General features: G+C 41.7%; 1 protein-coding gene across 1 annotated transcript; it reads right to left on the reverse strand.

Annotated features, from left to right (window-relative positions):
* Nucleotides 1-26,457, reverse strand: KCNK17 (potassium two pore domain channel subfamily K member 17). The gene is made up of 5 exons (XM_035563041.2): nucleotides 26,009-26,457; nucleotides 14,821-14,935; nucleotides 6,079-6,245; nucleotides 5,344-5,512; nucleotides 1-2,414 (listed from the first exon to the last, which is right to left on the reverse strand). The coding sequence occupies exons 1-5, from the start codon at nucleotides 26,216-26,218 to the stop codon at nucleotides 2,119-2,121; spliced, it is 957 nt and encodes a 318-aa protein (XP_035418934.1). The 5' UTR covers nucleotides 26,219-26,457; the 3' UTR covers nucleotides 1-2,118.
* Nucleotides 26,458-27,309: the final 852 nt, after the last annotated feature.

Genomic DNA, 27,309 nt, shown 5'->3' on the forward strand with positions numbered 1-27,309 from the left:
GGGACTACTCCTAGAGTTCCTCTTCCTTCCAGCTCTCAGAATTGTTAGCTGTCCTAAGGCAACTGTTTGCACTTCGGTGGGACCGGAGTGCGTAAATCTCTAAAGAACTTGTGAATACCTCACCCCCAAACTACAAATACATGAGAGTGTTGAAGCAGATCAGATTAATATAACAGACGTTCAAATTGAAGAGAAGATACTCTTTTCAAGCCAAGCCTTCTTACAGAAGAGCAGAATTGGTAGAAATCCCCAGAGCCTGTGACATTTCAAATTAAACTTGAAATAGATTTAGCACAGTCATTCCCATTGTTTGACAGTAGAAACTCCTACCACGTTCTAGGCATCCGGATTTTATGACACAAATTTATTTGCTGAGTTTTGCACCTGGAAGAAGGTGCAAAAGATATGTATAAAAGGGCATCATATTTTATGCTGTGTGATCTTGATTCACTTACGTTTAAAAAATACACTTTGGCCTTACTGTGGGCCAGCCCATTATGAACTTAATAAAAAATACATTGTGTATCTGTCACTGAAAGTAAACAAGACAAAACACAGGAGAAACCAAAAAGATCACACAGAAGGCTGTTAATGAATTACCCAATGTTCAAAAAAATTCAGTTGTATTTATTTTGCATTGATTTTCCAACTACAATCTGAGATTTCCACTACCTCCCTTTTGTATCTCTGCTGCCTATTGAAACAGTACTTGAGAGAGCATTTATCATTACAGAGTCAGCAAAAGGCTGATGACGAAAAGGCTGACAGACCAAATTTGATCTAGCAGATTCCTTTCCTGCATTTTCTTCTATAATCGGTTCTACCACATACCGACACTCAGACTGGCCTACTCATGGAACTATTTTTTTCATGATATACGTTCCAGAACTTGTCTTCTGAAAGACTGCAAACTTTTCATTCGCTGCATTGCTGGGAATCCAGATATGTATATTTCTAAGTCTTGAGCCCTATACCCCAACAGGCTGTGCTTTCTACCCACTTTTTTTCTCTCTGTGTGGAATGTAAGTCCAATGCAGAAGCTTAAGGCTCACCCCAAATACTTCTGGTTTCTTGGGTTCTCACCCAAAACCTTCTGGTTTATTGCTATGGTCAAATTTTCAAGGTTAATGCTCTAGGATGCAAGTAGCACAACAGGGATAAGAAAACAAGAACAGATATGGGTATATACACAGCAGCAGGAGTTAGACTTGTTGGTTCTTTTAATCTCTTGATCAATGTTAAAGGTGCTTCAGTCTGTTTCTAGATTAAAGTTGCCCTTGCTAACATTGGCCACAGGATAAACCTGGAAACACGGGCACTTAGAACTACCTCTAGTCCTCCTTTCCTGGTTTCCAATACAAGAAAAAGAATAAATGCATCCAAATAAGCTGTCACATTTAGCTCATAACATTTGGTCTGCACAATACTTCACAAAGGACAATCCTGCAAAAATTCTGCGGTAAAGAATACCCTAACTACCTACCCTCTTGTTAATGGACCTTTGATGTAGAAATTTCCCTAAGAAAACTGAACATTCAATTACTATTAGGCACTTCTACATGCTCTGCCTCATTGCCATTCACCTACTAATGATCAGGCAGCAGAAACACATTACCACCTTTGGCAAGCACAAGCACATAGGTGATGAAGCACACTTGCAGTCACTGCCAGGTTCTTTAAAATAAGATTCTTCACTGTGCCTTTTGGCAACATAACATTTCCTTCCTGTATTAAATGACACTTCCTTTTCTAGTTGAGGTATTTGCAAAATGCCCTACATACAATTGGAGGCTTCAAGAACTTTGCACACAAAGAAAAGGACAAGGGGTAGTGCTGGGTACAGATGTCAAAATTTACCTCATATATTGAGATGGGAGGGTAGGTGTTATCTATGTAAACCTACTTTTGGTTAACAGTCCTGTGCTATTACCACCTGTCTTGGTGGTGCTGTAAAAGAAATATTTTGTTACCATTGTTCAATTCAGAATAGAAGCATTTCAGACTCAACAAACAGGTTTACATCCCCGTGTGAACATCAGGTCAGCTCCATTCCCACATTTCTAAGCAGTGATCTCTGGTGCACTGAAATATAAGAGACACCAATAGTATGCTTCTTCTCTAAAGTGCTTCTGCAGGAGCTGTGTGGATGTGACATTCATCTGGTCCTTTTGTTTCTGTGTCTTTCTCATTGCAGCTCTCTACATCATGAAGTCCTGTCATACTGTTTTTGCCATCATCCATTAAGTCTTCGGCCAACTCTGTACTCTTCTTGTTACACTGACAGAAGTCACTGGAGCTCTCCAGTAAGTTGATGCAAAATTTGATAACCAGTGCTAGCCAGGCCATCCCAAAGAGGATCCAAAGAGAGATTACATTCTTGTACCAGGCTGGATAGGTGCGGTCTGGGTTCATCCCTACAACACAATCACCCAAAACATTTCTACATTAAATCAAGACTACCTCAAAGGAGGCATTTCATGTAAAGCAGAGACAGAGGACAGAAATATGACCTAATATTAGTGATTTCTGTATAGACCCAGGAACTGTGAAGACTACCCATAAAAAAATAAATTCAAAATTAGAGCTATACTAAAGAGAAATTGTTCACGTATTTAAGTTCATAGTTTCTTTTCTCCATTTATCACTCGGCTTTACAACATTATAGTAGTATGTAACAGGGGCTCCCTTCAAGCAGAGAGGTAAGCAGGTTTTATGTACTGGTGTACATACCTTGTTAAGCCAGATGTGAGTGAGTGTCTAAGAGAAGTAATGACCCAAACAGTACTAAAATCTGTAACAACAACTGAGCCTTGGAAGACAGCTTGAAATTATGTTACCTCTGCCTGATTGCTCAGTTAAGTAGTTTGTGATCCTCTTGGAGCAGTCATATTTTTGGTTACAGTTCCCCGATGTTTCATGCAAAGAGGCTTCTATGGGCTAAACTGGTGACCGTAGTAATATTAAAAATAATAACACATGCAAAGGAAAGGAATGAGGAATGAGCTTAGTCTTATGAAGTGCCTGGACAGCAGGCTGAGGCACATTAAAAACTAAGGAAAGATACAATGCACAAACTAGAGGCAGCAGAGTCTCTGCATCGGCTTTTTCTCTACTGCTCCTCAAGTCTTGTTATTTATTTTCCTTACCTTAAAAAAGTTTGTCACTTTATAGCTGAATACCTGCAGCATGGCAGATACTACAAAGCACCTGATTCTTTTGGGACAGAGCATGAGGAGTTAACACGTACGACATGGTGCCTCTGTACTCCTGAAAGTCACACCCTGTCCCAAGTTGCAACGAAACTCACACATAGGGCTGGGTTGAAACAGGACATCCACAGAGGCAGGTATTATTTAAGTGTTTATCATCTGTGACCAGTCCTATGTAGTAATCCTATCCTGTCATTGCCTGCACAGACCAGCAGGTCCCAAATTGCGGTCCATGAACTGTTATGGTCTACAAGATTATGATAAGCGGTAACTGGTCAGTGAAGCCACATTAAATTATTTGCATTTGGTATTATTACATAGTACAGAATACATTGTACATATTCTATATACATTGTATGTATTTTCAGTATAATGGAACTGCAAGGCATATTGAGGTTGTCACTAGCCACTGCCAAATGTTTGGGAGCTACCAACCACTTCTGTGGTAACTACTCTTTGGGCTGCCTTTCTATATCAAGGTGAATTTCTGCCAGAAGGAGTATTATATTCAACCTTCAAACAAGCACCTTTCATCAAATGCTAAATTCAAAGGTATAAAATTTGTTAGTTTCTAAATAATAAATGAAAAAAAAGAGAAAGACTATTTGAGTCTTCCAAGGAGAATGCTTTATCCACAGAGATCATCTGCTAGGTGCAGGCTTGGGGATGAGAAGATCAGAAGTAGTTTAGGACCTATGTGGCACAATGATTCTAACAGAAGGACTTGCTCAGTGTGTAAATTAATAGAGTTCAGGGCCAGTAAGAGACGCTATGACAATATTACTAAATAAAACAGGCTAGGGACCACTCTGTAACTTCAATTCTAAGTGCCACAGCCTGGCTCATGTTTCTCCAAAAACTGCAGCTGTGTCCAAAGGGAACAACAGGGCATCACTCCTAGCATGTGATATCCCTCAGAATTTACCTGGCCCAGAACAGTGCCAGGAATCACAATAACAGGGAAACAGTGTGACAGTCACAAAATAATGCATGAACTCATGCTCTGGCCTTGCTTATTTTTATGTAGAGACATAAACTACAAACACAAGATTGTAATGCCAAAATGGTCTGGCCTCTACATGCCACAGGTCACAGACATGTATTCACTCATTCCCATATGAACCTTGTGTATCTATGCTGGTATGTTAGTTACAAACGTACCACAAAGGTGAAGGTATGCCTGGAAGTGAGAAGGTGTACTAGGGAAGAACTTCAAAAGTAGTTATCAGGAACTGAGAGAAATAAACCTGCTGCAGCGCCGAGTTCAGAAGCATCTATAAAATGCTGAAGTGGCTAGCTTCTGTTAAGCTCCGTTTGGATACCCTTACCCAAGATAACTTGATTCAAGCTAGTTACAGCATGTCTAAACAAGCTCTAGTCATAACTTTGACACGTTATAGACAAGTTCTATGGTAACACCACTAAATTGTCTAAGCACCGAGCAAGCACTATGAAGAAATGAAAATAAAGAATCCATAGTAAGGTGTTTATGTCTTTCTGTCTCCCAGGGATTCAAGGGTGCATGTGTTTCTATAATCAATTTCTTGTTAATGAGAAAGTCTTTATCAAAAAGGTGTGTCCTGTGTTTCAGCAAATGCATCAGACGTGGGTCCAAACCCATTTCCTCTGACAAAGTGTTTTGGCAACCAAAACTAGACTGTGCCTGGTGCCTGAGAGTCTACACCTAAGTGACTTAAGTTGCCTTTTAGAAAGCAGTTGTCTGGGGTTTTGACAAGGGAAATGTTCACTGTTTGATAATGGTAATGAAGAGTAGCATCTGCTTAAAACTGAACACCACTGGTGCACTGGTGTGCACCAAGTGCACCATCAGCAACTGCTGTGATTAAGAACAGCACTCCAGTCTGGCATTGTACTCATTCAAGAGACAGATCACCTGAATGCTGGAAGATTACTCATTGATATGGAAATGATTGCTTTGTGCTTTCACATGTGGCATTTCTATCTCAGAAATCGTGTCTTCCCCAACCTGTCCAATACCTACCTACCACAACAAGATTTATTATCAGGTGTGTGGATTGCTAACGGTGTAATACTGCCAAGGAGAAAATTTGATAAGCCACACTTTTTGCTTTGATGTTGAGTAGGTGAAAGCAATGAAATTGGAACTACTCACCAATCACATAATCTCCAAACCCAATAGTGCTGAGAGTAATGAAGGAATAGTAGAAACCCTCTTCATAAGTCCAGCCTTCTTTGTCAGAGAACAACAACGGAGGTAGCAGGAGGAACAATAACAACCCAGATACTAGTGCACAGGTCTTCATCAGCAGGGCAGCTTTTATCTAGTAAAACACAAAGAAAAAAAAAAAGACAAGATTTACAAGGTGGCATGGAAAGTAGAGCTCACTTTTTCTGTTTGAAAATGATGTCGGACTCCATAAAACCACACAAACATTCAGCACATTCCACTAGAATAAACAGGATGGCTCTCCCAGTCAACAGAAAGTGGTCATTACTTTCATGAGTCCTAGATTCATGCCATTTTAAAATCTATTTCACAAATGCTCCAGCATAACCTACATATGTAATTCTAACCACAACTGATGATAAACAAACAAGCTATCCCAGAATGGGATATCCGTGAATGGCTCTATGGCTCTGGCAATTCTGTTGCTGTAAGGGAAGCCATTCATCACAAAAGTTCCATCATTTAGTAAACGTCCTTATCTGACACCTTATAGGGCTGTCATAAACTAAATTTATTTATTTCCGGTTATTCCTGAGTATTATTGTCTTTTTGGCCAAGAAGGTAGGCAGGCTGTCCTTGTTAGTCAGAGGATCCCAAATACGAGACAATGCTATTTGTCTCCTGAGCTTCATTGGAGAAGCATACCTGGCCATTGCTTACCTTCCAGTGAAACATCTCCTCCAGGCGATGGGCACAGCGCTGAACCCCCAACAACATCACCTGCCCGATTTCATTCAGGAGGACAAGGTTCAAGGGGATCCCAAACAGCGCAAACAAGATGCAGAAGATTCGGCCAGCCACAGTGCTGGGGCTTAGGTTCCCATAGCCTGGATAGGGAGGAATCAGGTGTTAAATCTACAACGTTCCCTGCTTGCTCTCCTCCCCTAGAGGGGGTGAACCTCCATCTTCTACAAAAGTTAGAGAAGGTCACTGTTCCAAAAGGACCTTTTTTATAAATAACTGTAAACTACATCTATTGTTTGTCATATCCTATTGCAGGCTGGAAAATAACATTTCTTCCCTTGCCAATTTCATTTAGTTCCTTTTCCATTTACCAGTGAATTTCCTCTCCCCTACCCACTGCCCTGGCTAGGATTTGACGTAAATGCAAAACTTCCGTTTAGTTCAGTTTTTGTAAGCATTGTTGGCATCGGGTTTGCTGGTAAATGATCCTGCATGGCTGTCAGATGGTCTCTGAATCAAAACAATACTGTTTTAATAATACCTTTGTCCCACAGGACTAGTGAACTTACCACTGCCTCCTTGCTTACAATCCTTTTTGTGCCACAAGTATAAAATACTCCTTATTCTTAAATTATAAAGTTGTTTGCCATGAGCCAATAAAGGCAAAGAATTTATATATTTAACCTGAGTAAAATACTTCAATTTCAGACATAAAATAAAAAGGCATTTGAAAGTTTGGCATTTTTTTTTCCAGTTGCACCAATTGATCTAATGGAAGGTACCGCCTAGCAAGCATAGCTTTACTTACATCATGGCTCAGACAACCATGGCTTCAACAACAATGCTGCAATATTTGTCTTTACTCCCCACATTTTCTCTATAAAATATCCTGTAAATCTGTAGACTTATGCTTCTGTAATTTCAAGTGTTTTATGCCATGAGGAAAATCAGATCTAATTTTATTTCACAGGATGCTTTAAAGACGAGGAAAGGACTAGCACGTAAAGAACACTTGAACAGTGATTTAACCAATTCAGAGACCTTGACTAGATTTCAATATCACCTTCACTCATTAGCAATTTGTGTATCTCCATATACAAGATTGACATAACCTGGCTAAATTTATCTTTTTGCCATGAATAATGCTATGACCTCCCAGCAACACACAGCTTCTGGCTTGGTGGAAACCTGGAGGTGCTCCCAACAGTGATGCCTTACTAACGTGCTTGCAGATGGTGGAGCTCTGGGACAAACAAGCAGCCCCCAGGAGGGAGAGGTCCAAGGGCTGGGCTCTGTACATGAGAAAAGTGGGCACAAACACCCACCGTTGGCTACACAGGATCCCATTCCTTCATAGAATCATAGAATATCCCGAGTTGGAAGGGACCCATAAGGATCATCAAGTCCAACTCCTGGCACCGCACAGGTCTGTCCAAAAGTTTAGACCATGTGACTAAGTGCACAGTCCAATCGCTTCTTAAATTCAGACAGGCTGGGTGCAGTGACTACTTCACTGGGGAGCCTGTTCCAGTGTGCGACCACCCTTTCGGTGAAGAACCTCTTTCTGATGTCCAGCCTAAACTTCCCCTGCCTCAGCTTAACACCGTTCCCATGGGTCCTGTCACTGGTGAACTTCAGTGATCATGCTGATTGCAGTCATGCTGACTGCAGTAAGCCACTGACCAACTACGTAGCAAGACGTGCCACTATGAACTTGTGATTTCTACACATTCTGCACTGAGCTTTGTACTGACAAAATCTCTCTCCATAGGCAACTCCACAAACAGTTAATTATGCATATACACTAGCAAACTACCCCCAGAAAAATATCTGGCAGCAAACTGTTTTTTAGCATGTATTTTCACCTCTTTCCTATCCCAACAAATTCTGAACTTTACAATCTGAATGGCTTCCCCTCCAATAATTTTAGGTTTGAATGTTTTGTAAGTCCCTGTTTTTAATGTACACGGTAACGCACCAAAGCAGTGCCTCCAACAGCCTGTGCCTGGGAAGGGGGAGAGCCCCTGGGAAAGAATGGGATGCTGTTACGTAAGTACAGGTTGTTTTGAAATACAGTCAAACAAAGGGGCTAAATTAAGACCACAAAGCAGCCTTAATTCCAATGCTGTGTTCTTCATTTACGAGCAACTCCACGCTTTTATGCGCTCCCCCCTCTCCATGTAATTGCTGACAGCCATTTCTGCTGGATTTCACCCTTTCTAGACTAACAGGTGTGAGACACCGCAGGCAAGTAAATCAGACAGATGTTCCCATGAAAATGAATTTGAGGGACACGTGCCTTATGTGATCCGTGCCACACTGACTATGCCACATTTCAGTGGACTGGTTCCAGTTTTCCTCTTTCATGATATTTAGGATGATTTGCAGGTTGGTCTGGACTGACGGGACAGAGCAGGGTTGCATTTACTGTAAGGCTGAAACCTGAAAACGAGTCGCGTACACCTATGGACAGCCTTTCCCAAGGGTTGTTTTCTTCTTCCCCTTCTATATCAAGTTAACAAAGGCTGTGTAGAGGCTTGGGCAGTTCTTTTTACTATAGCTTTCCAGGTTATCCAGCCTCTGGAGAAGAGGAAAAAAATAATAAAAATTCTAGAAATGGAGGAAGAAAGGTCCGTAATCTCATGTCACTGGGTGAAGCACAGGATTCTGGGGACCCCACATAGCGCTAAATAGAGAGCATCTAAGGTTAAGCTGTACATTGCATTTAATTTAGAAGAGCAAATTCAATGATGTAAGAAGATCCAATGTGTACAAGAAAGTCCAGCATGCCAAACACCAGACCTGTTTTGCATATGATTTATCTAGTGTCCTTGGGCTCAGCGGCTCAAGACAATTTCCTGAAGACTTGGTGAGCAGCTGCTGTAAACATGCCAAAAAATCCACATCCCATTAGCCTTTTAGACAGGATGCAAGGTTTGATCAAACAGCATAGGAGACTTGAGATTACATAAAATACCTAGCAATTTATATCTGGCTGATGATTTACCCTTGCTTTTGGGCTAGACAAATAGGTATGAATATAGCTGTATGTGAACCTTAGTTGTTATAAACCTCAAGCAGGAACAGATAAATAGGAATTATTCTCTTCAGTAAAGGGAATGAGGGTAATTGGTGTTTTATACTGCTGTGGGCTATACATCAGAAGATCTCCACCAGCTTCAAGGACCAAAACAAACTACAGTGTCAGCAGTGTCACATCCCTTGCGGACCTACTACTGGGATCTCACCTCGTGAATGCCTGTCCCAGGGGACACTGAGGGATGCTCACCAAAACTACATAGAAATCAAAGTGCAAGTGTTTTCACTGAAGCAGCAGGAGAAAATTCCTGTATAGCTGCTCTCATTTTGAAATAAAGTCCTACTTAATCCTCCTCCTCAGAAGCAAAATAAGAGTGTTTTAATTTCTAAACATTCATATCCACTTTTACTCATGTGCTTCTGTTACACACCTTCAGTAAATGCAGCTTCATTTCCTACTACATTCCTGTGCACAAGGGATTCAGAGGCTCTGAGTACTTGCTAAGGGAAAGAGACAGGTATGATTAATGGAGTATTAGTGAAGTATCTCTAAATTCACATGACCATATCCCACTTGGAGAGTCCCCCGTTCAGCAGATGCAACTGCTGCTTTCTGCTACTGACAATAGGTGTTTTTTTCGGCTCCTGTTCTCACTGCTCAGCCATAAAGAAATATCTAAAGCAGAAAGCACTTAGACTGAAAAAAAAAAAAAAAAGTGGCTTTTGTCAGTTGCAAACAATTTGCAAATTCACCAAATTTCAGCTGGTAAAAAAAACAGATTGTCACAAAAAAGCCACTGGAAAAGACACTTCTCTAGCCAGTAACTTTATCAGCGGTTTGCGCATTCAAACATGTTTTGGGGGAGACTTTGGTTTAATTCTTTCTCCTACCTGAGTGGATAGAAACCACAACTTCCCAAAGGAGTGTCATGATCTCAAGGTGACAGGATGTTCTTGTGTAGGAGTAGGCAAGCAAAATACTGCCTCACCTGTTGGCAGTATTTTGCTTGGAACACACAAACACTCGGCGAAGCCTGGGAGCCAGGTACCTTGCCTTACACGAGTGTCTGATCCACAGGGCTGTTGGGCAGTCCAGTGAGGGATGCCAGTGCTATAATTACATTATTTTGCATTACACATTTAACTACTCTGAGAAAGATGCTCCACTTGGCAGCTGAGATCTCTGGTGAGCCACAATCCCGTTCTCCCAGGCACAGAAGGAAACTCCACACTCTCTCCTACACCCTCAGGTAGCTCTCAAGCCACCAACCTCCTGGCAAGAAGTATACTGCCAGCTCCTCTCCTAACGCTTTTCAGAAGATCTAAACTTTTCTTTCACTTGTGCTCTTTAGAAGTAACCTGAATGTTTTAATTCAGGTTAAATGAGAGTTGTATTCATAGCAGATTTAAATGTTGCATTGAGTTAAAAATAAACATTAAATCCAATCTAGATGGAGAAGATGTCAGTGGTGACAGAACCTCGGGAACTGTGTCCAATAAGGCAAACTTTGTTTTAATCCTGGTAGGTTGAACCAGTGGGTATGGGGGAGATGCCCATCACTATTCATTTTACCTGGTGCTGTGATAAAGTAGAGACCAGTAACTAATATGCTAAAAACATGTTTTAGCAGAGTTGTTTGGCAGTTTTGGCCCTTTCCGGTTCCAGGCAACAGCAAAAACTGTTTGCAGACTCCTTGAATATGTGACTCAAAACCTTCTGTGAAAGACCAGGAAAATGCTTGAGATGAGTACTGCAGTCTTCTGGTTGTTATATTCACACTGTGTATACATTGGAGGCTGTGTAGCGTGCTTAGTCCCAACAGAACAAGATGGCACATGGTCAGGAAAGCAGACTGAATTTGTCGGTTCTCAGGAGATAGCTCAGAGGATGTTTCTGTAAGCCAAATCTCCACATCCCTTGGTGACCTCCCATGGCCTGTTGTGTTGCATCATTACTTGGACGAGCCCCTACAGCAGCTCTGCTGGTGCTAAGGGCAGGAAAAAGATCAATGCATCAAAGGTGCAGTGTTCTTCAGTGGAGAACTCCTCTGCACATAGTTGAGGGTCACAGAGGGTTTAAATGTAAAAAATGTCCCTAGGCTGTTATTCCACATTTTAAAGCACGTTGATACCTTAAAGTAGTTAACTGGTGGACTAAAGGGCACCCATTCCACAGGAGCTCCATCACATGCTAGGCAGCAGTACAGAAGGTCAAAGTCTTAAAGACAAACTCTTGCTGGCCCAAAGCCCTGTGCTGATAGGAGTGCCAGGACTTTCCAGCCCTGAACTGGCTGTTCCTCCCCCCCCCAATAGGAGCCATTCATGCAACATACTAATTATCTGCAACAATATACCCAATATCACCCCTCACTCATCAACAGTCTGCTCCTTGCCTCTTTGCTAGCTCCTTCAGGGGGTTGCTGTGGGGAGCTTTCACACTGTGCTAACCAGAGAAGGGAAGACAGAAGGAAGGTCTTCACTTTCCTTTGTACTGTGAGATGGTTTATTTGCTTTTACTGCTTTGTTTCATGTTTAATTCATACAAATGAGTTTTGCTGTCAGAAAATGGGAAGGCAGCACTAGTTAATAGTATCCACTCACCTAAGATAAAGCGAGACATTCAGGCTATGAGAAAACAATATTCTTCCTTCTCTTAGGCTAACACAGGTAACCTCAATCTCATCTCAGTCCTCTCCCTTCCATTTTTTCTGAAATTACACCACCCTGTGGTGGTATGACTTTAGGAACTTTAATCTTGTGCCCCACTCTGAACTGGCTTTAACCTCGGTCCTGGTAGTCCACGCTAACTAGGAAGAGAGTGAACAGAGAAGAGAGACTGTCAGTAAGGAATAAAGACCTTTGAGGGATAAAACCAACAGCATATTACCTTCTCTTTCTTTAATTCTGTTTAATAGTACAGCTCTAAAGGAACTAAGATAATTCTCCAAGACATTAAAGAGAAAATTCCTATAGAAAAACCAGCAGAAAATGAGATAATGTACAGGATCTGGAGTGACATGACAAGCAAATACAGCAATGAAGGATGCACAACAGTGGGGAGAATGAATTGGAGAAGGCCAGGACTGCCAATCCCACATTATCAAAAATTATAAATGCAGTTCCATTCAGATTATGAAATTGGCCAATAATTATGTAGGCTTTGGGGCACTTTTGTTTCATCCACGTCTCTTCTTGGAGCCTTCAGGATTAGAGTACCAAGTATGTCCAGCCTCAGGTCAGAATCTTACTATGCTTTCTAAGCAAAACTCATGTACTGCTTGTAATCGCTACTGGAAATTGATGAGGCTCTGATTTAAATGGAAGAGGGGGATAACATAGCATAGAGAAGACCGCACCCTGAGTCACAGGGATATAAACAGTGTCATGGGGGAAAGCAGCTAGTGTCCCTCAGATGATGTCAATATGGAAAGAAGCTATCATCCTTTCCTGTAGCCTAGAGAGAGTTCTGGTGAGGACTTCAGAGAAACACGAAAACCTTACCACAACCTTCTCAAGAAAAACTTTTCCACTGTGTCAGCTCCTACATAGCTGTGCCTTCCACATGAAGCTTCTTACTGTGAATCACTCTGCTGAACTTCACTGAGTTTTTGGGAAGGACTTTGTCTCTTTGCTTGACATCACAAACTCAGCCTTATTCTTAAGCCAGGCAGTGACGTCCAGGTCAAGAAGGCTGCGCCAGCTATTATCTCCAGAGCTTGTATAAACTTCCAAAGAGGATTGTTAACTTAGACTCAAGGTGAAGGTCTGTGAGGCTGTGTGGTACTCCCTTCTACAGCATACTGTCATCTACAGAGTGTTAAGACACTAACCTGTACACAGTTAACAATTTAAATTGGAAAACTAAGAAACAAAACCCAAAAATCAAAGGCCCAGTAGTTCAAAACTATCTGTGTAGAGATGAACAATTGCAAAGTTATTAGCAAAGCCCCTAGAATCACAGTTTAGGCTTTAAAACAGTAAGATACAAGCAGCTATAACATCTGGTATTTTTGCCCCAATATGAAGTTTTCCCACCCCACCACCCTAACTATGAGGGCAAGAAGTCTACTTAAATAAAAAAGGAAAAAGAGCAGCTTAGGCTTTCACAGAGTAACAGCCAGAAATGTTTAGTCCAGATCTTTGCCAACATCACAAAAAGTCCTTATATTTTAACATGACAAATTTGATTCTCCTTAGGTGTGGTTAATTTAAATTAGACAGTTTAGAATTTAATCAGGATTAACTATGGAGGCAAGCAAAACAGCTCTAAGCAGATGCTGCTTTGTACCGGAGGCTGGAAGGAACTGCCCAGGCTTTATGCTGGAAACCCACAGGCTCTGCAGCCCTGTCTGATGAGGCTCCACTGCCATCATCTGGTACAACCTGTACCTGGTAGTAAGACACGCCAAACAGAACAGAATGCATGCAAAAGAGCAGGGCAGAAAGATGCTCTGGATCACAATAATTTTATTTTAAGCAAAGCAAAAAACCACAACATCTTCTGTGTTAGCTGTTGTTTTGGGGCTTAATGTTCTGAAGTCAATGCTTCTTCAATAACTATCAGAGATAAATCTAAATAATGCTCTACGTGGGTGCACAAAGAAAGTTCTGAATCTAAAATGTATTTGAAACTGAAGAGAACTGACAGATGTGACGTAAATCAGGAGAACTGATTTTTTTTTTAATGTATTCAACGACTATCTCACCACATCCTCTTCCCCCATGTTTTTTTAAATACTGTGTGAGAAAACGTTTTATAATACATAGTGAGAAAAGATGTCAGGGCAAGTTATTAATGGTTTTGGGAACTGGTGACATGCACTGTCAATAATTAATAGGTATGGTGTAACCTAATGCAGATACTAAATCCATTTTATTGTTTCCATTCTCTACCTCCCCAATCCCTTCCCATCACTCATTCATAGCTTCACATTACTCATTTGCTTGGAACTTGACTTAACTGAATTGTTTCATTTATCCAACTATGGGACTTCAATCTGCACATGCAGGCCCTCAGCCAATACAAGTAGAAATAAATAAGAAAGAATAAATCGTAAATAACACCTCCAAGGATTTAGCATTCAATATTAAGTTTTTCAAAATCCTTCCTTCTTCTTGTAACAGAAAAAGCTCATTTCAATGTACAATTCACCTCCTACCTCTTAGACAGCACTAGGCTTGGGAAAGAGATAGAAAAGTATAGGGAAAGAGGTTGTGGGGTCTCCTTCCTCAAAGATTTTCAAAAGCTGCCAGGACACGGTCCTGGGCAACCTGCTTTGGGTGCTCAAGCAGGGGTTGGACCAGGTGACCTCCAGAGGTCCTTGCCAACCTCAACCACCCTGTGATTCCGTGAGACAGGGAGTATAGGTATTGCAGCACCCTGAAGTGATACTACTTCAGGACCAAAAAATTGAGTAACTTAATAGGGATATGTACTGAGCTAATTATCCCTGCATCTAATTAGAGGTCATTACTGCAATGGCAATAACAAAGCATTCTTAGTTCTAGGGCTAGTCTATTGCGTGCTTACCCATTGCATGACATAGACAAACTATAGAGTGCTATGATATAGACAAGCTATATGAAGTCCTATAAGGCTGGACAGTATCCGATAGTACATGTCCTCATTCCTGCTCCTCTCCCACCTATAAGGCTGCCCTGTGAGTGGGGAACTCTTACCAATGGTGGTTATTGCAGAGATGGAGAAGAAGAAAGACCCGCTGAAGTCCCATCTGCCCAGGCTGGTGGTGTTTCCCTGGAGGGTTACACCGCTCTTGTAGGCCTCGATGATACCCTGCAAAGAGACAATAACATGAGATCCCACAAACTCAGAAGAGCCAAAAGCCAGCATACTTACTGTAAGCAAAGGCCATCTACAGAATAACAAAGTTGCATGTGCACATGGTGGATCATACAGGTAAACATGGAAGAGACTGGAGGGCAAGAATTGCCTAGAGAAAGCCTAGCCAGTTAGATAGTTATTGACTGCCCTACAGCATACAGGCTAGGAAAAGAAAGTGTTTCCAGATGGCATATTCTAAAGGCAGAACCCCCAGAGCAGCAAGTAAACGTGCAAACATAAATGATACATGCTGGATACCTTATCTACACTGGGGTGGAAAGCATGTAGTGTAACATATGACAGAAACTACACAGAATGGCCAGTCACTAGTATTCAGCAACCTGTCCCCACCCAAGTACTCCAAGTATGAATATATGGTTTGGATTAGCAGGATGCTCAATTCTGTTCAAGCCACCCGGGAACGACTCAGATGTCATTATGGCAAAGCGTACAGAATTATGCCAAAATAAGGTAACAGACATTTTAGCAGCGCCCACATCTGACTATGCATTCTCACACCAATAAAGTTAATGACATTGATGTGAGTTGTGTTGAAAACAACATTAGTCACAGCATGTACACTAAGCTTTTCACACCCACTGACCAAAAATCTTTTGGAGGCGATTTCCTTGAATGCAAAGTGTAGTCAAAAATAAATAAAATTCATCACCTCTGAGAAAGACATCCAGATACCCAACACCGCTATCCCTTCCCTAACTATAAGAATGCTGGTAAAGCTTTCACCATTGCTAATAAAAGGAATCACTCTCAGGTTAGAGGGCATCAGTTGTAAGTTTTACAAAGAAATTGTGCTTCATGCATCCATCAAGCAAACCAGTGCCTCAAGCCTGCAAAGCAAAGCAGCTTTGTCCCATTTTACTGATGAAGACATACTATGCTGTAAGCAATTTCTGCTATCGTACATGGCTGTGAATTAAAAGTAGTTTCCAGAGACCCAGTCAGCATCTTTATTATAAGGACCATTATCTTTTTTCTCCAAAGCTATTAGTTCTTACACTAAGAATAAGGAACAGCTCTTACGATCAACATATATTTTCTTCCAAATAAGAAACATCATTTGATAGTCATTCTCAGACTTATCTTCATTTACTCATAACTCAAGGCAATTTAAACAATTCAGGGTTGCATCATAACCTATTAAAGTCTGACAAAATGCTCTTCTGCTTTTCTCTGCACAAGATAGAGGAGAGAGCCCTTACTCTGAGAAGGGCTAAGGACCAGATGCTGTATTACATTATGCTTCCTTCAGTGAACTGCTGCCTTGAGTGGAGCAACACATTTGAAAAAAAAAAAAAAGGGGGGGGGGGGAAGGAGGAAGAGGGTGAGAAAGAGAGAAAGATTTTACATCAGGAAGTCTCCAGCAGCAGGATTCGTTTTGCACAGATTGCATGTAATCTCCACTTCTTCCACAGCCACTATCTGCACTGGGGTTCGTCAGGCTGTCTGGGATGCAGGCTCTGAGCTTTCTCTGTTCTCCACGGTCTCTGACGATGTTTGACGTCAGGTTTAAGAGCAGCGTAAGCAGTTCTGCAGCCAGGAACCAGGGTGCCCAAGAATACAAAATAACTCCCCAAATAAACCATATAAGGGAGACACTGGAAACTTAAATAGATGACAAACCTGTATTTTCCCTTCTCCCCATGAGAAACTATTGGCTAAATCTTAAGACGAAAAGCTTGTTATTCTCTCAAACTTTCCTTGTGCAGCCTGTCATCTCAGCAGTTCTATATATTTAGCCCTGAAGACATATATACATGCTGGAATACCAACAGCGTAGCTCTCAGATAAATGATCAGCTTGATTAGATAGATGCATAAAGCCCCTCTGCATACAGCATGTGCGTTTTCCATTCTCCCGCCTAATGTCCTGTTGGTATCAGCTCAGAAGCTGACAACATTACACGATATCAAAATTTTAAAGCCAGAAACTTCAGACACCTTAACTCCAGAGAGGATAAGAAATTGTGGCTGAATTGGCCTAGAGAAATGAAAGTTTCTCCACATAGAAAGCGGAAATCAGCACACTGCACAGGATGTCATGTGAGAAGCAAGTCGCAGGAACAAAGGCATTAAGTGCTTAATTTCACATCACTGCATCACTTCAGTTCTGCATGGTTTAGGACAAGAGACTGTGCAGGTGTAAGCACCCATGCTAACTTTGCAGTGATTTACAACAGTGAAATGTCTGCACTGTGTTAACTTCTCCTGAGGTGGTGCTACTGCCAGGAAATACAGTTCGTCTCAAGAGCCTGCAGGTAGGCTCAAGTGCTTGAACTGAATGGCACGATGATCCTGCACTCACCTCTACGAGGAGAAACACACAACTCACTCACTGGCACAGAGCAAGCACTGAGCCTGCAGTGCCCACTACTTCTGTTTCTGGGGTTGAGGTACTTCACATACTTACAGGAGGTCTTCAAGAGCCTTCAGCAGTATGCCTCTGGCTAAGTATTTCCGTGTTAAATCTTGTTATCAAACATCCAGATGACATGATTAACCGCGAGGATCACTGTGACTGTCACAACCTGATGTGGGGATCACTGAATAATCATGAAAATCAAAACCACTTGAATGAACTGTCACTCCCAGGAGAAATGTCAGGTTGAATACTGGCAGGATAAAAGAGTTACTGATGCAACCCTGAACGTGGAGGATTCTTAGAAGGTGAAGAAAACAATACTAACTTTTTTTTTTTAAAGTAAGACTGTTTTATTACAATATTCAGAGTCAACCTCTGATGCACAGCAACAATGTTGGAAAATAAAGATTTATTCTTCTGAGAAGAGTAGAAGTGATGGAGATTACAGATGTGCCCATATAGGCAGATTTGTGAAAGAAATCCACAGATGGCTATTAATACACAAAAACTACCTCTGGCACAGCAAGTTATCGGATCGCAAACTCCTGGAGGCTGAGGATTCAGAGAAATATCAGTGCATATTTGCCCTAATTTCACAGGCTTCTCTAGACATCTGCTTTTGGTTACTGCTTTTTTTTTCCACAAAAAAAAATTAAAAGTGGTTTATCATTTTTGATAGAACACACAGGAGAAACCAAGGTAATAAATGATCAAGTAGAACAGCTGGGTTCTCCCTGCTCTTCCCATTGAAAAAGCACTGATATATCTCTGATGCTGATTAAAAATAACATAAACAAGCCACCACCCAAAAAAAATAGAAGTATTGGCCTGTGGGTGCAAGACAAAGAATCGAATCACATACATTAGGTGACATCTGCTTGGTCCCTTTAGCCTGGCTTTGAGAACCAGACATTTCCTGCTTTGCTTTACATTGATTTGGGGGAGAAATCCTAAGGGTTTTTCTTTTTCTCTTAATTAGGTTAATCATTTATATGGTGTCTTCTGTAAAATCTGATGCATTAAAAAGTACCTAGTAGAAGTAGGGTTTCAAATCCAGTTTTTGAAGAAGTGCTATCTGCCTGATCTAATACACCAGTCACCGTGAACACAATCCATCCTGAACTTGTTGAGTTTGGGCTTGGTATTTCGGGAACTTGAAAGGTCTTGTGTGTAACTCAGAAGTACAGGAAGGAAGCAGTGGGTGGTTAAAATAGTCAGAAAAAAAAAAATAACCCAGAACTCAGTTCTGCTTTAGTTTCTACAGACAGACAGGCTTCCCCCCTCTAAAATAATAATAACTTGTGGGTCACAGGCTCTACTACAAATACTTTGCTGACAAGTCCTGTATCATATTAAATCTCCTATAGAGGTTTCTATGGAATTGCTATAGGATTTATAAATGAGGAGCTTTGAGATTGTTGGGCTTCATGAGTCAATGAAACTTTGGAAGCTGCCACATTTTCTCATAAACTAGGCTGCTCTGTTTCTTGATAGTACCATGCAAAGCCTACTTGCACAGTCAAGTCTCATTGTAACTGACAATTAGAAAAAAGGCATGAATTAAATGCAGATGTCTGTCCCATCACCTTTGTGAATAAGCATGCTTTGGGTTACTTACATTCAGCTTCCGCCCTGGGTTTGCTCAACCACGAGCTCTTAAGTTTTCACTGAGGTACATCACAAACTAATGCTTGCAAGTGCACCCTTTATGTTAGATCATTACATCCCACTACAAATTAAAGCCTACCCATCCCACCTACACCATCCCACTACAAATTAAAGCCTAGTTTTGTGTGTCCTTCTGCAGGGAATTCCCTCCTTTAATTCCAGCCCACTGGTAACTCCATGAGGAAGCTGTAGATTTCTGCTGACTCCCTTGTCTAATGTGTCTCAGACATATCAAACTTATTTTAGAATGGCAATAACTTTTTTTCCTTCTCTATTCAGTTAGAATAACCATTGCTGGTTCTTCCTCCAGGAGCATCCAAAAACAACAGAGTCCCAATTTCCTTATTGCAGTTAAAGAAACACAAATAAAAATAGATAAAATCACCGCTTCATCCTGCCTGCCTTTCAGCCCTTTTCAGCCTTGGGGCTGTACTTTCACGAATGACTGATAATGAATGCTTCACTCCTCCTGTAAAACCATTCCACATAGCTTTGCCCCAACAAACTCAATGTAGCTACAGTCATACGAGAAAAATTAAACTACCTGTTTGAATTACACTTCCAAAAGAGTTTTTACTCTTCAGAGAAAAAAAAGAAAAGAAAAAGTGAGGAATGAGGTAGCCTATTTAAGTATCTCCAGAAGCTTAATACACACAGTCTATGGAGTGTATTTCTCTTTCAAATTTTCTGAGTTACATCTTTTTCTTTCCCAGAAAAATGTAGGTTTATTCATTTTCCATTTTCTGTAGAGTCACTCTTGCCTTCAGCCACATCTTTTTTCTCATTCACCGCGTGTGCTGTGTTATCAGTTCTGGGCAACTCCTGGCTTATCCACTTCCTCTTTTCTAAACCGTCTTATCACACATGGGCCCCTCCACCACCAGCTCGTAGCTGCAGCACGGCTTCTGATCAGCAAGGGCTGCAAAATGGAAAAACATTATTTACTCTGACCTCCTTAACACCAACTGAAAACTTCATTCTTCACCTCTGTGCTGATTCAGGTGAGTTGGGTACAGCTTTCAAAAAAGGCACTTAAAAGTCAGCAATAATGCATGTGTATACGTGAGCCGAGATACTACCTTACCTTGCAATCTTTACCTTCTCCAGAACATTATGCTTCTCTTTCTATAATCTTCACAGCAAAGAATAAAGTTTTATATAAATGATTAATCAGACTGACTCTGATCTATCTGCCGCCCCCCTTCCCCCCACAACCCGTAATAAGATATAAAGTGACACGGAGGAACATGAAGCCATGGAAGATCCATGACCATTCAAAGGATATCCATGAGAATTCCTAACTCTTCCTGGACTATGCTCAAAATTTCTCTCATATTTCTGGGCAAAAACTTTTTACTGGAGGAAAATATCATGGAAGGAGTCATACAAATGACCCTTTTATAAACTATGGTTCCAATCACTGTTGTTGTCGTCCTTGTGCTTCTGAACTACAGCATTTTGGCCAGAGTTCACAGTAAACTTTAGATATCTTAGTAGGCAACAGCAGCATTTCCTAATTGCATTTGGAAGCAGTTCTCCATGAAGGCAAAAAAGCATGAGAAGGGACTAGAGTATGAAATTTCACTCCCAAGTTTAGTTGAAGCTTACACATTCTTATATAAATCACCTTCTCTGGAGAGTATATGGCCTCCTGAAAGTTGTGTAATTTCAGATTGTAAAGGTGAGGAAGTGTCTATCGATGAGGGAAAGGAGGCGTTTCTAAGGCACCAAACTATCATTTAGATTAATGACAAAATATAAACTCACAAATACTGTGCCTCAGAAATTATGTGTAATATTTATATATAAACACTCATTTACTTTTCACAGAATACCAGCTGTAATCAGAAGGAAATATGAATGTTAATCTTGTCTCAGATTGTGAGGACAAGGGTCAACTAACTTCAAAAAAAAATATAAATATATTATGGATTACACCATTCCCAGCTATGAGCTCTGATCCCCTGTTCTGGCCTGGAGTGGAAGCTTACTTGAATTCTGACCAAAAGAAAAGCAGGCACAAGATTAATTACGGATGCTGGATTATAGACTCCAGCTGCTTTCTTTAGACTTTTACTGTCGGTGCTGGGTCTGCACTAAGGTTTCTAGAACCCACATAGGCTTACTCTTCTAAGGGGAAAGATCGAGAGATGCAGTAAAGAACAACAGTGCTACAATCAATGCTACCCTGAACCACTAACACTTTTTCTGAAAAAGAAGGTTTTTTTTTTTTTTTTTTTAATCTAGGAAGACTGTGCAGCATGATTCAAGGGCCAAAGCACTGTTATTGCTTCCCAAATCCAACAACACAAGTGACTCAAGAGCTGAGATGCAACAGAACTAAATAGGACCTGGTGCATTGCACTGCCTATGTAACCTACAGGACAGAGCACAGCAGGTTGTGTTACATCATCTGTGTAAAATTGAGAAGTTCTTTCTCTAGTAGTTATTTTCCTTTTAGTTGCTTTAAAAAGGATGGGGATGGACTATCATGGACAAGTAACTCTAAGAGTAACCTGCATCTTTGAACAGCTGAGAAGATGTAACATCTCTGATAGGCACCCCCAGTATTTAGATGTCTGCTGCTAGTATGGTGTCCCAAATCCACCTTTTTAAATACAGGTACTTGACATTACATCATTGACCAGAAGACCTAAGAGTGAGCCAACTCACCAGAAACAATGGCGCATCCATAGATTTTCTCCTTACCTTTCAAGAAGTCCAACAATGTACCACTAGCCTATTGCCCATCCTGCTTTATACAACAGTTTCCTACAAATTTTTCTCTAAAAACTTCTGTCAAAGGTTAGCAGATAATGTAAGCACTGAATGCAAAATGCACATACTCTTGGTAACATAACCACAGCTCTTGTTAATTAACAGTTAATTTCCTTCTTGGATATGGGTCCAAGTGTAAAATGGGTCCAAGTGTAAAAACCAAGTGTAAAACACTGGGCAAAAGTGTACTGGCTATAACTTAATCAAAACTGTGACACATTTTGATAAGAAGGTAATGAGAAAGAGCAATTACAGAGGATTGAACCTATGTCACCTGTGACAAGCCAATGGAAATTTTGACTAAAGTGGGTCCTATAAAATTATCACTGCTCCACAAGACAAGGATCCAGTGCTGCTCCATACAGTCCCTTATCACTAGCTGGTGATCTCTGCTGCTCACTCCTTAATGGTCAACCAGTGCCACATCATCTGTGGACAAGATGACTTTAGTAAACTGCATTTGCAGGTTTTTATTTCCTGACAGCTGGCACAAAACTCTGCTGGTTCAATGTCAGCATAATCCAAAGTATTGATGAGGATCTTCCAGTCACATGGGAGCTAGCTGCTCTTTTAATCATGACCTTCATGTGATTCTAGATGTTGACTCTGGAGATAACAGTATCTAGGTCCAGCTGCAGGCTTTTAGTTTATGGCCTGCCCTTTAGAATTAGGTCCTTTCCACTACGCCTTCAATCTTGCCAGGCAAGAGCATTTTTAATTTAGCTCACCTTTGATTTTTTCCTTCCCAATTTATGTAAATGACATGGCTTAATTACCCTCTTGCATCTATAATAATAGAAAGTGGGTAGAATAATATAATACAGGAAATAGCTGTATTAGGTGATAAGGTTACAGGAAAAAAAAAAAAAAAAGCAAGGACAGCATGAAAAGGATATCCCAGTAACAGCCCAACACAGCAAACACAGTGCTGCAAGTCTGGCCCTACGCACAATCTTCTGAAAAAAAGAGATGTGGAAAAGCACAGTGCCTGTAGCTACATCAGTGTCTGCAACCACTGACAATGCTGCAGGAAGAAGAGCATGTTCGGGGGACAGCTCAGCTGCAGCAGTGCTATGTATACTCCTCCTAGGCAGTAAAACAGAGAAGCGCATCAAGCTGGGCAGTGTGCCTAAGACCTCTCCCTCACAAAGGTTAGAATGGCTCTCAGCTCCACAAGATGTGACAAAGCAGAAAGTGCCTTCTTTCTGTGCAGCCTCACTCATTGGACACTTCTGGAAGGGTTCTCAAATCTGGAATCAATATCATTCTTACCTGGACTGCAACTCTTGGATAACTTTTCTTCCCCCCCAGTGGAGTCCAGTTACTGTTCTTCACTGTACTGAGGGTTCATAATCTGAAATCTGCTTTATTGCATCCGTTTCCACCTTCTGCAAACCATGTAATTTAGAGCTTCCTTTGATGTGACCTCACATTTTGCCACATAAAGACCACCACCACATTTACAATAACAAGTCAGATATTGCCCGGTTTGTACGTTGCCTAACATCTCTTGAGGAACTGTTTACTTTTGTTCTTGGTGAACAAGTGGTTGTATCATAGACTTTGCTTACAGCATCAGAAAAATGGCCTAGGGTTAGATAGGTCAAACCCAAACATGTTTTCCCTGAGCAGATGTTACTGGGTGCACAGTAGAGGGACATGGGGCTGCAGTCTCTGTTCTCCTTTATGCTGTCCTTACTCTAGGCATAAATAATGAAAGCCAAGAAAAATGCAAATCAGTCTTCCCCATATGCACACACACACATTCATGTATGTACATAGTAACACACATGCATGAATTTTTTTGTGTGGTTATACATAAACCAGTTGCACGTGCTACCCTCAGTTATTTAGAAAATGCAGAACTGCAGAACCCTGCAGGGGAGGAGCCAGACAGAAAAAAATAGCTGTGGGAAGCACAGACCTGCAACTACAGAGGTCACACACACTGTTCTAATGCTCTCTCCTCGGCTGTTCAGTTTTTGTTGTTGGTCTGCTATCTCCAGCTCCTTCTCTCTTTTGTTTTGCTAATTTGAAAATTGCTTCCAACCCAGAAAGATCTAAGCCACTGAAATAACAGGATGAGTTTGCTGGTTTAGCTACCACGGCATGGTTTGTTTGCCTTTCCTCCTGCCCATCTTCACACAATGCTCTCATGCAAGCTCCTCAAGGCAGGAGCTCTCTGCTGCTCTTCATCTGCACAAGGGCTGGATGAGTAGATCTCCACTTGCGGCTGGTAACTAGGAACTAAGCAATAAACAGGTTGTAAAATGATGTTTGTACATTGCTTCAGCAAACTGGGATTTTATTCCATATTGGCTATTATGCACTTTAAAATAAACATAGAGTTTAGAATTATCTATGATGAAAAGCCATATGAAAATAAGAAGGAACTGCCAGTAACGTCAAAGCAATTAAAATTCACTCACTGCTTTATGTTTTCACACTCTTTATATGTCTTTCTTATTTGCAAATAATCAGCTGTGTATCCAGAATACAAATTTGTTATCTGAAGAGGGTTATTGATGCATTGCCTGATAAACTCTGTATTAAGCAATTTACTGTACAGGGATTTTTTTTTCCTGAGCACACTTACAGTAAACGAGCAATGTGACATAGGAAATTAAAAAAGAGCACAGGAAAGAAGCAATCCTGTGGATTACCTATTTAAGATAAATTTCTGACTGTGAAAGTTACTGAAAATAGCACACAAAGCCATTCAAACGGACTACAGCTTCTCAAAGGAAGAATGCATGCACAGACATTCTATATAAAATGAAACAAAACTGTCTACTAATGTCCTCATCCAGGGCTTGCTCAGGTCACAATTAAATACTCACATGGCACAATAAAGCAGTGTCTGGTCTAAAGGGATTTGGGTGGCTGTCTTAATCTCTTGCCTACAAGACGGTATCAAGAATTAGTAGATGTCATCTTGCAGTGAAACAAACCATCAGAATGACATTGGAAAGACCTTTCTACCTACTCATTTGAGACTACTTTCTCTACTACTATCACCTCGTTACTCTCATTCACCTGGGGAAACCCCTTGCAGCCCCATGGGCCAGCACAGAGTGAAACTCAGTCTGGAGCTGCCTCCGTGGAATGCCAGGCTGGTCTGCTCTGATGCATTTCTCACACCTCCCAGATGAATTATTTCAAAAGGCTATCTATATTCCTCACCTGGAGCTGTACACATCAGACAATATAAATAAGTACCATAGTACCTTTCAAGGGGTACCTTTCAAGGGGCCAAATTTGAAGACTGAAGACGTGATCTGCACTTTCACTCTGCTACTGACTGCCATGGAGGATTTACCATCTAGAAAGTCAAAGGATGAGAGCCTGACACAGGTTCTCAGCACAGTTTTGTCTTACTGAAACTCCTGGTAAGGTTATCCACTTGCTGTGTTTCTAGTTTATTTATTTATTTATCTCTGCTGGAAAAATAAAGTGGTGGAAATATTTATCTTTTAGGTCCTTTGAGCTCTGATGACCAGCTACCATGCTTCCAGCCACTACCAAACACCGCTGGCACCCTCCACCCCACTTTTTGTTTCTCAGTGCCTATTCGAGGTAGGCAGCAACCAAAAGAAGCAGCATATAACCAACTACCAGAACCCACTGATCTAGAATGGTTTGGGAATATATTTACGACATTTCAATATTATAGGCTTTTATTTTTTTCAAACAGAGAGTGAACACACAGGCCATTTTGCTTGTTTCGCTCATTTCTGTACCCCAGGATGTAGTCGCTTGTACTTCGGTGAGATTGCATTTGGTCCACCTTCGTATTTTGCAGCCACCCTGCAAACATCCCCAGAAACCTTTCTAAGGTTACGTCTGTGCTGCATTACCGGGATTTTTTCACTTCCCTTTAATTAACAGGTAGAAAACTGATGGAGGAGGGGGAGAAGGTTTGACACCAACACAAAACCCAATCCAACTTACCACACCAAAGCCTTTCCGTTAGAACTCATCGCTTGGAAGCTGCCACAGGGTATATATAACTCATTCTTAATTACTTCACCAGCGAGCCTGAACCACTTGCAATTAACACCAGGTCCTACCCCACCACCACCACCTTCCTCCTGCCACTTAAACCCCAACCAAAGGTGGCGGGGCCGAGAGAAGCTCCCCTGGTAGCCCCCCTCTTAGTGGCCCTCCTGGTGGCCTAGCTCGGCGAGGGCAGGGGCTCACCTGGATGAGGCGCTGCAGGGCGGGCCCCCGCAGGCAGGTGTGGTTAGCGAGCAGCTCCCAGTGCTGCTGGAGGAGCCGCCGGGCCGCCTGCACCTCGGCCGGCCTCTCCAGGGCCTGCAGTACGCCGGCCCCCAGCCCCACGTAGCCTACATAGGCCACCAGCAGCACCGGCACCCCCCAGCGCCGCCGTCGAGCCTCCGCCGCCCCCATGGCTGCCGCCGCCGAGCCGCCGCGGGGCTGAAGAAGCCGAGGGCGGGAGGAGGCCGCGCCCGGCCGGCCCACGGCGCCTCCCCGGCCTCCGCCTCCTCGCCAGGCGGCCTCGGAGCTCCCTGGACCCGGAGGTTCCTGCCCCAAGGCCGGCTGTGCCCCGAGGGAAGGCGGCCCGGTAGTAAACGGGTCCCTGATAACGGCTCTGCCATACAGGCGATGGGAGGTGCCGCCCGGTTCTCCCGCGGAGAGCAGCAATCCCTGTGGGTGTGTGAAAAGTTTGTAGTTCACCTGTTTTGGTGCAGTGTGGAAACTGAAGGGGAATAAACGCACTAAATTTCTGAGTAGGGTGCCTTGATGTGCCATCTAAAATCTTCCTACACTGCCCTGCGATTTTCTTGTTAGTGGAGTGTTTGTGCTGTTACAAGTAAGGCAGTGTTCAAGCAGGCTCAGTATACCACTGACTGGTTCTGGTAACGTGCTAACATTTTTTTTTTTTTGTGGGGGGGGGAGATGCTTTAAGCTCATGGTTTTACTGACAAGATGCAGAATTGCACATGCAAACTGCTGCCAGCATGAAACTGGCGATGCTTTGCTAGCCCAATTCCTGCTTAGAGACATCATCCTACAGGTTCATAAAAAACAACCAACCAACCAACCTTGTGCTGCTCATTGCTCAGTCTTAACTCTACCTTTTCAAAGTATTCTTCACTGAATGATGTTTAAACTGAAAAAAAAAAGTCATAATATATCACAGAAAGAAAAGATATTAAAAATGAACATACTCAGTTTTCTTTCATTTAAGGTACAGAAATAGACACATGAGCTGCACTTTCACATTATAAACACATTAAAATCAGACAGTTTGCACAAAGCACACTACTAAATATAACCCTTTTGAAACATTGCTGACTAGTCATAGAGCATTTAATGTTTACACTCAAATTATGTTAAACAAATTACTGGTGAGGCACAGGGTTTGTAACTACAAGCAAGACTGCGTGCAAACCCAGGGCATCAAGCATGTGCTTGCTAGAAGGAGTTTGGGGAGGAAGAGAAGAGATTAAAGTTCACAGCAAATCTTTGAAGAATCT

The sequence above is a fragment of the Cygnus atratus genome, chromosome 3, assembly GCF_013377495.2.
Source record: "Cygnus atratus isolate AKBS03 ecotype Queensland, Australia chromosome 3, CAtr_DNAZoo_HiC_assembly, whole genome shotgun sequence".
NCBI lineage: Eukaryota > Metazoa > Chordata > Aves > Anseriformes > Anatidae > Cygnus > Cygnus atratus.

Bases quoted from the DNA above. Each gene is read 5' to 3' on its own strand.
- KCNK17 (XM_035563041.2), bottom strand. From the start codon at position 26,218: ATGGGGGCGGCGGAGGCTCGACGGCGGCGCTGGGGGGTGCCGGTGCTG. The intron at 14,936-26,008 runs GTGAGCCCCTGC...GTCTCTTTGCAG, and splicing joins CCCTGCAGCGCCTCATCCAG to GGTATCATCGAGGCCTACAA. The intron at 5,513-6,078 runs GTAAGCAATGGC...GTGTTTTACTAG, and splicing joins AGGAGATGTTTCACTGGAAG to ATAAAAGCTGCCCTGCTGAT.